Source organism: Pelobates fuscus, chromosome 1, assembly GCF_036172605.1.
Source record: "Pelobates fuscus isolate aPelFus1 chromosome 1, aPelFus1.pri, whole genome shotgun sequence".
In the NCBI taxonomy this organism is placed as follows: domain Eukaryota; kingdom Metazoa; phylum Chordata; class Amphibia; order Anura; family Pelobatidae; genus Pelobates; species Pelobates fuscus.
In genome coordinates, this window is record NC_086317.1 from 393,878,239 (window position 1) to 393,890,302 (window position 12,064).

Genomic DNA, 12,064 nt, shown 5'->3' on the forward strand with positions numbered 1-12,064 from the left:
CTTACACACGCATATACAGAGCTTAAAAGTTCAAGTCATACATTACTATTCAGCAATGCCTCAACACTACATGCCTGGGGATTCCATGGCACACTTAATACGAGTGAAATTCTACTAATAAGGTCAGAATTGTCACTCACAAATTAGCACACACTGGAGTTGGTTGAGTTTTACAGGAGACACATAGCTAAATATAAATGTGACATGACATACATTTACATACCCAAAAGGTACTGCCAGTATTCAGTGCAGATTCCTTGGAAGTTTTTGAAGACCAGCTGGATGATGTATAGAGAAAATGACCAACCACCCAACAGCAACACATAAAAGGGGCTTCTCTAGAGAAAGAAGAGAGAAAAACTGAACATTTCCACAAGTTATCCCTCAACATCCCCCTCACAGCAGAAAATGTAATTAACCCCTTAAGGACCAAACTTCTGGAATAAAAGGGAATCATGACATGTCACACATGTCATGTGTCCTTAAGGGGTTAAAGTGACTCACCAAAAATAAAAGTTTATCTATCCTGCTTCTATATATCTAGTTTTGTCAAAATCTCATTCTTTTCTTGAGTACAGCAGTCAGGCTGAGAAACCTTGAAAATGTGTGGCGCTTACACAAGGTTGTTTTTGTTGCCAAACAACAGAACCCCTACAACCCTGTCCCTGCACCCTCTCCTTTGTAAACACTGTCTTTTTGTGAAAAAGAGAACGATTTCTAGTTGTTGTCTAAGCGACTGTCCCTAGAAATGTTTCTACCATTTTCATGACTGACGTACTACGCCCTAACAAAATTTCTGTCAAAATAGCACGTTTTCAGTTCACAGTATGATAACTAAAGCTCAAGGGCAAAAGAGTGTCAAGTATGACTAAAAATGATGAATAGTTATATAGACTATAAATACCTTGGGCATCAGCTTGGAGAGCATGAACACAAGAATTAGCATTGATGCTACCATGCCCACAGACATCCCCGTGCTGTAGTAGAAGAGCTGACTCCTGTAAAAGGGAACAAAGCCAACATATACAATTAAAATAAACAATGGTGTGCAGAACAAAATGCCGCTTCTTTTATTTTCTAATCTGGATACATGCAAATATCTGTATGGTTGCTGCACTGCGTGATATTTGTGTTTATTTGATTTCACTACAATTGTGGAGTTATTGCACTGAAGTATAATTTGCTCAACATATAGATTTTGTGTCACGGTTTCACCATAATTGGTATTTTGTAACACGTACAACCAATTACAATAAATAAAAAAAATAATCGAGGCCTAACCAAGAGATACCTTGGCTAAGAGCCAAGGGATCTTTATAGTGACAGAGCCGCTTTAAAGAAAAAGGAATATGAGAAAACACAGCTTAAAGGGACACTCCAGGCACCCAGACCACTTCTGCCTGTTGGAGTGGTCTGGGTGCCATCTCCCACTACTCTTAACCCTGCAAGTGTAATTATTGCAGTTTTTTATAAACTGCAATAATTACCTTGCAGGGTTAACTCCTCCTCTAGTGGCTGTCTACTAGACAGCCACTAGAGGGCACTTCCTCCTTCATAGCACAGAAAACCTGTGCTAGAGCGTCACTGGACGTCCTCATTGCCGCGCATGTGCATCAGTCTCGCCCACCGGCCAACAAAATCACTGGGAGGAGCGTCGTCGTCGTCAGAAGCAGCGACGAGGGACATTGTCGCTGCCTCTGGTAAGTTACTGAAGGAGTTTTCACCCCTTCAGCAACCGGGGATTAGGGGGTGGGAGGGAGAGGGGACCTGCAGTGCCAGGAAAACGGATTGAACTAAAATCCTCAAACTGTATAACAAACAAACAACCCAAATATGGATAGCGCTTTAAGAAATAAACAAAGTTGTGATAAACTTAAGCAGCAATCACCTAAAGTGACAAGCATCAATAAACCCCCCCACGCCCCCCCCCAAAAAAATTGTTGCGCTAAGAAAGGTGCTCTGAGAAGTGTATTTAAACCATCTGAAATGTGTCTTAGTCACTATATCACTACCTTAATGTTGGATTTAACTCTATTATATATTCTTTATTTAATCTTCCAACACACAGTTGCTCATTAAATTGTTTCATATTTAACCTATGCTAAGCTCAGACACTAAGGTCCAGGATACTTTATTCCCATGTCTGTACTTTGCTGTACTAACCTAACACCATAGTTCCTACAACAGATTTCAGCGATACTAGAGCCCCCAGCTACAGCGGCCTAGGTGGAGTTAGTCATGACTTGCAATGGCCAGCCCCTGCAGAGAGTAAACCACCAGGAAATCTATATCAAGGTGAGTCCGGAAGGCCCAGCGCAATGCCCCCGTAACAGGCTTAACACACAGGGAGCAGTTGAACCCAGATGTTCTACCACTGAGTGGTAGTTTGCTGTTTAACCATCAAACTGACAACCAACAACAGTAAAACCCTGCAAACCTGATGTGCACTACATGGATTAACATATTCATGGGTAAGCCGTTCTCAAGTGATGCCATCTGTGGCCTAAATAGAACTAAGAAAACGAACATGTCCTGGACATAGGAGGTGGGGGTGGGAAGGTACAAACAGTAGGATATTTTTTCTTAATTAACATGCAAGTATAACCATGCATCAGATTCAACTATGAGTTAGAGATACAAAAATTACTATAAATGTGTAGATATACTATTTATTGTAAATAACTCACCTGCTGAGAGAGTCGCCATAGAAAAACAAAAGAAGACCAATAACGAAAACCAAGAAAAGCTTTGGATCAAAACCTATGTAAGAAAATAATATAAAATAAGTCTCAAATAGTTACCTTGCAAAAAGATTATTTACATTAAAGTTAATGTAAAGACTGTGCATTAATAAGCTCAGTTTTCCATAGAACAGATTAAAAATAGCTCTTAAATGTGCTTCCACTACTATGTAAAATAGTAAAAATAAAAAAAATGCATATGCCAACGTATTCCACAAAACTGCACAATAGGTGGACTGACAAGCAAGTAGATGTAACAAGACAAAACTGATGTGGGCTTTACTCAAACAATGAATTCATATTAGATACTCTTGGCCAAGATTATCAAAATTTAAATCTCAGCCAATCCAATGCTTTCCCATAGGAAAGCAGTGGGAGGCTATTGGGCATGAGCGTCAAAACGCTGCAGTGTACCCTTCAGCATCTACTCATAGAAATACATTGAATCAAGGCATCTGTATGAGGAATGATAAGCGCATTAATTTAGAAATTGGAGACGCTGAACATGAGTGCTGAGCAGTAAGCACCGTCTCAGTGACTACCACAAGGGGTGTTCCTATGGGTGACTGTACAGTTGTGCTCAAACATTTGCATACCCTGGCAAAAAATTTAAATGTCGGCATTAACTTTGAAATTATGACTGATCATGCAAAAAATATTTTTACAAAAAAATGGTCTTATTGAAGGATAGTGATCTTATGAAACCATTTCTTATGACATAGTGGTTCGGTTTCCTTTTTAAATCATAAGGATAAAATAAATCACCCAAATGGCCCTGATCAGAAGTTTACATATCCTTGAATGTTTGGCCTTGTTACAGACACACAAGGTGACACATACAGGTTAAAATGGCAATTAAAGGTTAATTTCTCACACTAAATTGTAATTAGTATCTGTATAAATAGTCAATGAATTTGTTAGCTCTCACGTGGGTGCATTGAGCAGGCTAGATACTAAGCCATGGAGAGCAGAAAGGAACGGTCAAAAGACCTGCGTAACAAGGTATTGAACTTTATAAAGATGGAAAAGGATATCAAACGATATCCAAAGCCTTGAAAATGCCACTAAGTACTGATCACTTATTAAGAAGTGGAAAATTTGGGGATCTCTTGATAAAAAGCCAAGATCAGGTAGACCAAGAAAGATATTAGTCACAACTGTAAGAAGAATTGTACGGGATACAAAGAAAAACCCACAGGTAACCGCAGTATAAATACACAGTGTTCTGGAAAAATATGGTGTGGTTGTTTCGAGCACAATAAGATGATACTTGAAAAAAAATAAAAAATGAGCTGAATGGTCAAGTTGCCAGAAAGAAGCCTTTAAGGGGCCAATGCCACAATAAAGTCCGGTTACAATATGCCTGACAACACCTTGACACGCCTAACAGCTTCTGGCACACCGTAATTTGGAGTAATGAGACCAAAATAGAGCTTTATGGTCACAACCATAAGTGCTAGGTTTGGAAAGGGGTCAACAAGGCATATTGTGAAAACAATACCATCCCCACTGTGATGTTTTAGGGGCGTGTGAGCTCTTAAGGCACAAGAAATCTTGTGAAAATTTATGGCAAGATGAATGCAGCAAAAGACTGCATGCTGTCATTGATGCTAAAGGTGGCAATACACCGTATTAAGAACTAAGGGTATGCAGACTTTTAAACAGGGGTAATTTCATTTTTTTATTTGTTGCCATGTTTTGCTTTAGGATTGTGCCATTCTGTTATAACCTACAGTTTAATATGAATCCCATAAGAAATAAAAGATGTGTTTTACCTGCTCACTCATGTTTTCTTTAAAAATTGTACATATATTGCCAATTCTCCAAGAGTATGCAAACTTTTGAGCACACAACTGTAAACACTGCCTTTTCTCTGAAAAGGCAGTGCCAACTCTAAAAATCAACCAGAACAATTACATTAAGATGTAGTTGGTCGGGGGGACTCTAATGTCCCCACAACGATATCAAAGTGATTTCCATGACAAACTACCTAAATATTGAATAAAGTGAATGAAATGTGCTAAAGCTGACCCAGTTATGTTTTATACTTATATAAAATATATGCACCTTGTTCCCTTTTCATAAATACTTTGCTGTGGTATAAATAGTTTTGTGCCAGTTTCATTTCCTCTTACGATGGCAACCTGTTTCCGTTTGGAGCTAACCAGAAAAGCAGTGATCCTTTACAGAAATTACTTAAGCACTATCAGAGTCATTCAATTACATAACTGGAGAAGGTAAAGACATGCAGCCCTGTACAAACAGCTTCTGCAAATTAAATCCCTGCCAGAGATCAACTATCACAGTTTGTCTTCATAACAAAACTTTAGATCAGTAATAATACAAAACAAAAACAAGTCTTATTGGAGTGGACTACAGTGATTGTCATAACATAACTACATCACATTTCAACACAGTCATGTTGCAGAGGCTTAAAAGGCACCCAGACCATGTCATCTAAATTAAGTGGTCTGTGTGCTATATACCGTTTAAAACCTGCAGCTGAAAACATTGTTGAAATGGCAGGGTTTTCTTTGCAGGCTTAACATGCCTCTAGTGGCAGTCATACTGAGAGCTAGGAGAGGAAGTTCTGCAAAAGCTTGACAAAGACCCATTTGTGGGGTCAAAATGTTGCTTTGCTCAATGAATTAATGAGCTAACAGCTTCCCAAAGTAGCATAGAGAATTGCAGTGTTAGCTGTATTAGAGACCAGATGTTGTAGGCTTTATACAAAACTTTATTGTTCACAAGGAAACTGTTTTGTAAACAAGCACATCAAATGCACTTTACCTTAGGCCAGTGATGGCGAACCTTTTTGAGCCCGAGTGCCCAAACTGCAATACATGCCAACTTTTTTTCCCTCAAAGTGCCAACACGACAATTAAACCTGAATACTGAGGTTTACGTTTAGAAAAAACTACTCGTACAGTTAACAACTTTTGTTTTAAAAGAAGAACACAACATAGATTAAATTATACAAATTTTAAATAATGATATAAATTAAGCTTATATTAGTATCTCCAACAAATGCAATACATACACACAGACTGCTGAACACATTCACACACCGAGACATAGACAGACTGCTAAATACACACACAGTCCGCTAAATACACGCACACTGCTGAGTACGCAGTCTGCTGAATACACGCACGCAGTCTGCTGAATACACACACACACACACACACACACACACACTGCTGAATACATAAAGACTGCTGAACACACACATATACTGCATTGAGGGGTGCAGTGTATGTGTCTGTGTGTAATGTTGTGTGTGGGGGGGTGGGGTGCTGTGTGTGGGGGGTTGGGGTGCTGTGTGGGGGGGATTGGGGTGCTGTGTGTGTTTGGGGGAAAGGGTGGGGGAAAGGGTGCTGTGTAGGGTGGGGGGAAGGGTGCTGTGTGGGGGGGGAAGGGTGCTGTGTGGGGGGGGGATGGGTGCTGTGTGGGGGGGGGAAGGGTGCTGTGTGGGGGGGAAGGGTGCTGTGTGGGGGGGGAAAGGGTGCTGTGTGGGGGGGGAAGGGTGCTGTGTGGGGGGGTAAGGGTGCGCTGTGTGTGGGGGGGAAAGGGTGCTGTGTGGGGGGGGAAGGGTGCGCTGTGTGGGGGAATGGTGCGCTGTGTGGGGGGAAGGGTGCGCTGTGTGTGGGGGGCAAAGGGTGCTGTGTGTGTGGGGGGAAAGGTGCTGTGTGGGGGGGAAGGGTGTGCTGTGTGGGGGGGGAAGGGTGCGCTGTGTGGGGGAAGGGTGCGCTGTGTGGGGGAAGGGTGCGCTGTGTGGGGGGAAGGGTGCGCTGTGTGTGGGGGGGGCAAAGGGTGCTGTGTGTGTGGGGGGGAAAGGGTGCTGTGTGGGGGGGAAAGGGTGCTGTGTGGGGGGGAAGGGTGCGCTGTGTGTGGGGGGAAAGGGTGCTGTGTGGGGGGGAAGGGTGCGCTGTGTGGGGGAAGGGTGCGCTGTGTGGGGGGAAGGGTGCGCTGTGTGGGGGGAAGGGTGCGCTGTGTGGGGGGAAGGGTGCGCTGTGTGGGGGGAAGGGTGCGCTGTGTGGGGGGAAGGGTGCGCTGTGTGGGGGGAAGGGTGCGCTGTGTGTGGGGGGGGGGGAAAGGGTGCTGTGTGTGGGGGGGGGGGAAAGGGTGCTGTGTGTGGGGGGAGGAAAGGGTGCTGTGTGTGGGGGGAGGAAAGGGTGCTGTGTGTGGGGGGAGGAAAGGGTGCTGTGTGTGGGGGGAGGAAAGGGTGCTGTGTGTGGGGGGAGGAAAGGGTGCTGTGTGTGGGGGGAGGAAAGGGTGCTGTGTGTGGGGGAGGAAAGGGTGCTGTGTGTGGGGGGAGGAAAGGGGTCTGTGTGTGGGGGGAGGAAAGGGTGCTGTGTGTGGGGGGAGGAAAGGGTGCTGTGTGTGGGGGGAGGAAAGGGTGCTGTGTGTGGGGGGGAGGAAAGGGTGCTGTGTGTGGGGGGAGGAAAGGGTGCTGTGTGTGGGGGGAGGAAAGGGTGCTGTGTGTGGGGGGAGGAAAGGGTGCTGTGTGTGGGGGGAGGAAAGGGTGCTGTGTGTGGGGGGGAGGAAAGGGTGCTGTGTGTGGGGGGGAGGAAAGGGTGCTGTGTGTGGGGGGGAAAGGGTGCTGTGTGTGGGGGGGGGGAAAGGGTGCTGTGTGTGGGGGGAGGAAAGGGTGCTGTGTGTGGGGGGAGGAAAGGGTGCTGTGTGTGGGGGGAGGAAAGGGTGCTGTGTGTGGGGGGAGGAAAGGGTGCTGTGTGTGGGGGGGAGGAAAGGGTGCTGTGTGTGGGGGGAGGAAAGGGTGCTGTGTGTGGGGGGGAGGAAAGGGTGCTGTGTGTGGGGGGAGGAAAGGGTGCTGTGTGTGGGGGGATGCTGTGTTTGTGGGGCTGCTGTGGGTAGGGGTGCTGTGTGTAGGGGGTGGGGTGCTGTGGATGGGGGTGCTGTGGGTGCGGGGGTAGGGGTGCTGTGGGTAGGGGTGCTGTGGGTAGGGGTGCTGGGGTGCTGGGGTAGGGGTGCTGGGGGTAGGGGTGCTGGTGGGTAGGGGGGGTAGCGGTGCTGGGGGTAGTGGTGCTGTGGGTAAGTGGGGTAGGGGTGCTGGGGGTAGTGGTGCTGTGGGTAAGGGGGTAGGGGTGCTGGGGGTAGGGGTGCTGTGGGTAAGGGGGGTAGGGGTGCTGGAGGTAGGGGTGCTGTGTGTAGGGGGAGTAGGGGTGCTGGGGGTAAGGGAGGTAGGGGTGCTGTGAGTAGTGGGAGTAGGGGTGCTGGGGGTAGGGATGCTGTGGGTAAGAAGGGTAGGGGTGCTGTGGGTAGTGGGAGTAGGGGTGCTGGGGGTAGGGATGCTGGGGGTAGTGGGAGTAGGGGTGCTGGGGGTAGGGGTGCTGAGGGTAGGGGTGCTGAGGGTAGTGGAAGTAGGGGTGCTGGGGGTAGGGATGCTGTGGGTAAGGGGGGTATGGGTGCTGTGGGTAGTGGAAGTAGGGGTGCTGGGGGTAAGGGGGTAGGGGTGCTGTGGGTAAGGGGGTAGGGGTGCTGTGGGTAGTGGGAGTAGGGGTGCTGTGGGCAGTGGGAGTAGGGGTGCTGGGGGTAAGGGGGGTATGGGTGCTGTGGGTAGTGGGAGTAGGGGTGCTGGGGGTAGGGATGCTGTGGGTAGTGGGAGTAGGGGTGCTGGGAGTAGGGGTTCTGGGAGTAGGGGTGCTGGGAGTAGGGGTGCTGGGAGTAGGGGTGCTGGGAGTAGGGGGGGTATGGGTGCTGTGGGTAGTGGAAGTAGGGGTGCTGGGGGTAGGGGTGCTGTGGGTAGTGGGGGTAGGGGTGCTGTGAGTAGTGGGAGTAGAGGTGCTGGGGGTAGGGGTGCTATGGTAGGGGTCTGTTGGTAAGGGGAGTAGGGGGTGCTGTAGGTAAGGGGGGTAGGTAATTAAATCAGTATCCCCCCCCTTCCCTTCTTGTTACCTTTGGTGAAGGGGAGGGGGGGAACACAGTCATCCCTGGTGGTCCGGTGGTGTTATGCAGGACAGGACAGGTCCTGCAGCTCTCCTGTCCTCCCGCGCGATGCTGTGTGGAGCGTTGCCATGGTAACGCGCGGCAACGCTCCACACAGCTCGAGGGAGGACAGGAGAGCTGCTTCCTCGATCCCTCCCCCCTGCTTCCGGTCCTGCCGACACGGAAGCAGAGTAGGCGCCTGCCGTTTCGGGCAGGCAGGCGCCTACTCTGCAGTGATGGCAAACCTATGGCCGCGTGCCCACAGAGAGGGCCCGGCGTGCCACCTGTGGCACGCGTGCCATAGGTTCGCCATCACTGCCTTAGGCTAACCCCTTAAAGGGACACTAGTCACCTGAACAACTTTATCTTAATGCAGCAGTTATGGTGTATAGAACATGCCCCTGCAGCCTCACTGCTCAATCCTCTGCCATTTAGGAGTTAAATCCCTTTGTTTATGAACCCTAGTCACACCTCCCTGCATGTGACTTGCACAGCCTTCCATAAACACTTCCTGTAAAGAGAGCCCTATTAAGGCTTTCTTTATTGCAAGTTCGGTTTAATTAAAGGGACACTATAGTCACCTAAATTACTTTATTTAAATAAAGCAGTTTTAGTGTATAGATCATTCCCCTGCAATTTCACTGCTCAATTCACTGTCATTTAGGAGTTAAATCACTTTGTTTCTGTTTATGCAGCCCTAGCCACACCTCCCCTGGCTATGATTGACAGAGCCTGCATGAAAAAAAAAAATGGTTTCACTTTCAAACAGATGTAATTTACCTTAAATAATTGTATCTCAATCTCTAAATTGAACTTTAATCACATACAGAAGGCTCTTGCAGGGTCTAGCAAGCTATTAACATAGCAGGGGGTAAGAAAAACATAAATTTTGCTTACCGAAAATTTCTTTTTCCTGAAGATTAGAGGCAGTGCTTATACCACAGGGATATCCAATCTGGAGGGAAAAAACAGGCAGGCAAATCTCCAAACATTTTAATCCCTCCCCTAATTACCTCCTTTCCCATAAGTAGCAGCTCCTCCTGATCATCCCCAGACAATACATAAGCCAAATAGCTGCAAAATTACTTAGTTTATTAGAAAAAAAGGGGCGGGAATTGTAGCACTGCCTCTAATCTTCAGGAAAAAGAAATTTTCGGTAAGCAAAATTTATGTTTTTCCTTTCAGATTAGAGGCAGTGCTTATACCACAGGGATATAATAAAGCAGATCCAGAGGGCGGGTTCATTTCACTACTGCTTGAAGCACCTTGCGCCCAAAAGCTGCATCCTCCGAGGCCAGTATGTCCAACTTGTAGTGTCTTGAGAAAGTATGGAGAGAGGACCACGTAGCCGCTGAACAAATCTGAGAAGGAGAAGCAGCCGCTCGCAGTGCCCAGGACGTTGAAACAGCTCTAGTAGAATGAGCCTTTAAAGGGCCTGCATGATTCATGCCATTCTTGGAATAAGCCAACTGAATGCAGTCCTTCAGCCATCTAGCCAGAGAACTCTTCGAAACCTTCATGCCTTTCCTTGTGCCCTTGAATAAGACAAAAAGACTGTTATCCTTCCTGAAGGATTCTGTCGCTTTTAGATATTGCAAAAGACATCTCTTTACGTCTAGGCAGTGAAATTTGCTTTCCAAAGCGTTAGACGGATTCTGACAAAAAGTTGGTAAGACCACTTCCTGGTTAACATTTGAAACAGAAAAAACTTTCGGGCTGAACGAAGGATCGAGCTTTAGAACCACCTTGTCCTGATGAAAAACTAAAAAAGGAAAATTTGCCCTAAGAGCTTGGATCTCACATACTCTTTTAGCAGATGTAATAGCCACCAAAAAAACAGTTTTCAATGAAATGATCTTTAGGGAAGCTTCCTCCAATGGTTCAAAGGGCGGCTCACAAAGCGCGGAAAGGACTAAGTTTAGATCCCAGGGAGGACAGGTTTCCCTAGCATAGGGCACCAAACGAGTCAGAGCTCTGAAGCACCTAGAAATCAGAATATTTGAGGCCAGGCATCTGAGGGAGAAGAAACTGATAGCAGAAACTTGTAATTTCAATGATGCAGGTTTAAGGCCTTTTGCAAATCCCATCTGAAGGAAACTTAGGATCTTCTGTATGGACGCGGAAACCGGGTTGACTTTAAACCTACAACACCACTGACAAAATATCTTCCAAATTCTAGTGTAGATCTTAGATGTAGATTCCTTGTTAGTTGCCAACAGGATTTTAATCACTTCAGGATCCAGACCTTTGCTCTCTAAAATCTGGAATTCAGAAACCAAGCCGTCAACTGGAATTTCCGAAGGGTCGGAAGAGACACCATGGCGTCCTCTAGAATTTCTCCTGAAAGAGGCAACTTCCAAAAGGTGGCCCCTGGAAAGTTCAGGAGAACCGAGAACCAACTTCTTCTCGGCCACCATGGAAGGATTAGGATAATTCTTACATTCTCCAGCCTTACTTTTTGAAGTATTCTGGGAATAAGCACTACTGGCGGAAAGATATAAGCCAGGTTGAACTTCCATGGAACTGACAGGGCATCTATGAAATCCGGCCTGTCTGCTGGATTTAGGGATGCAAACCGTCTTGTCTTCCTGTTCATTCTGGATGCCATCAGGTCTATCTCTGGAACACCGAAGCGGTCTGTGATGAAATTGAAAGTTCTGCATGACAGGGACCAATCTGCTTGTTTCAAATGATGCCTGCTCAGGGCATCTGCCACCACATTGAACTTTCCTAAAATGTGAACTGCAGAGATGGACATAAGGTGCACTTCTGCCCACAGCATGATCATTGAACACAGGCTTTCTAATCTTGTCGATCTCGTACCTCCCTGTTTGTTCAAATATGCCACTGTCGTACGATTGTCTGAACGAATTTGAATATGTCGATTTTTGATGAGAAACTGAAACGCCAAGAGAGCCATCCATACGGCCTTTAATTCCCTGAAGTTCGAGGAACTTCTCATATCCTTCTCTTGCCAGGACCCCTGCTTCTTTATGTCTCCCAGATGGGCCCCCCAGCCCAGCGCAGAGGCGTCTGTTGTTATGATAGTGAAGGACTTCATCCGGAATGACAGACCCTCGTGGAGGAATCGAGAAGATGTCCACCACTGCAGACTTTTCAAAGTTAGATTGTTGAACCTCATCAGCCCATCTAGGCCGAGTTCCTGTCGATTCCAGACTAGCAGAATGTTTCTTTGTAGAGGTCTCATTCTGGCTTTTGCCCAACCGACTGCCGGAATTGAGGCTGTAAACAGACCGAGCAAGCACATGGCTTCTCTGATTGAAAACACTCTTTACTCTGAGATTCCGGATTAACCCCTTGATCTTTAGTTTCTTTTCTTCTGGCAGGAATAACTTCATTGCGATAGAATCCAAAAT

General features: G+C 46.6%; 1 protein-coding gene across 1 annotated transcript in view; it reads right to left on the reverse strand.

The window, feature by feature from the left end:
- The window catches only part of NEMP1 (nuclear envelope integral membrane protein 1), a 59,870-nt gene that overhangs the window by 20,614 nt on the left and 27,192 nt on the right, over positions 1-12,064 (reverse strand). Inside the window, exons 4-6 of the mRNA XM_063444767.1 lie at positions 2,688-2,760; positions 905-998; positions 224-338 (exon numbers count right to left, since the gene is read on the reverse strand). Of these exons, the coding sequence (XP_063300837.1) occupies positions 224-338; positions 905-998; positions 2,688-2,760 (282 nt within the window). The remainder of the gene's footprint in view (positions 1-223; positions 339-904; positions 999-2,687; positions 2,761-12,064) is intronic.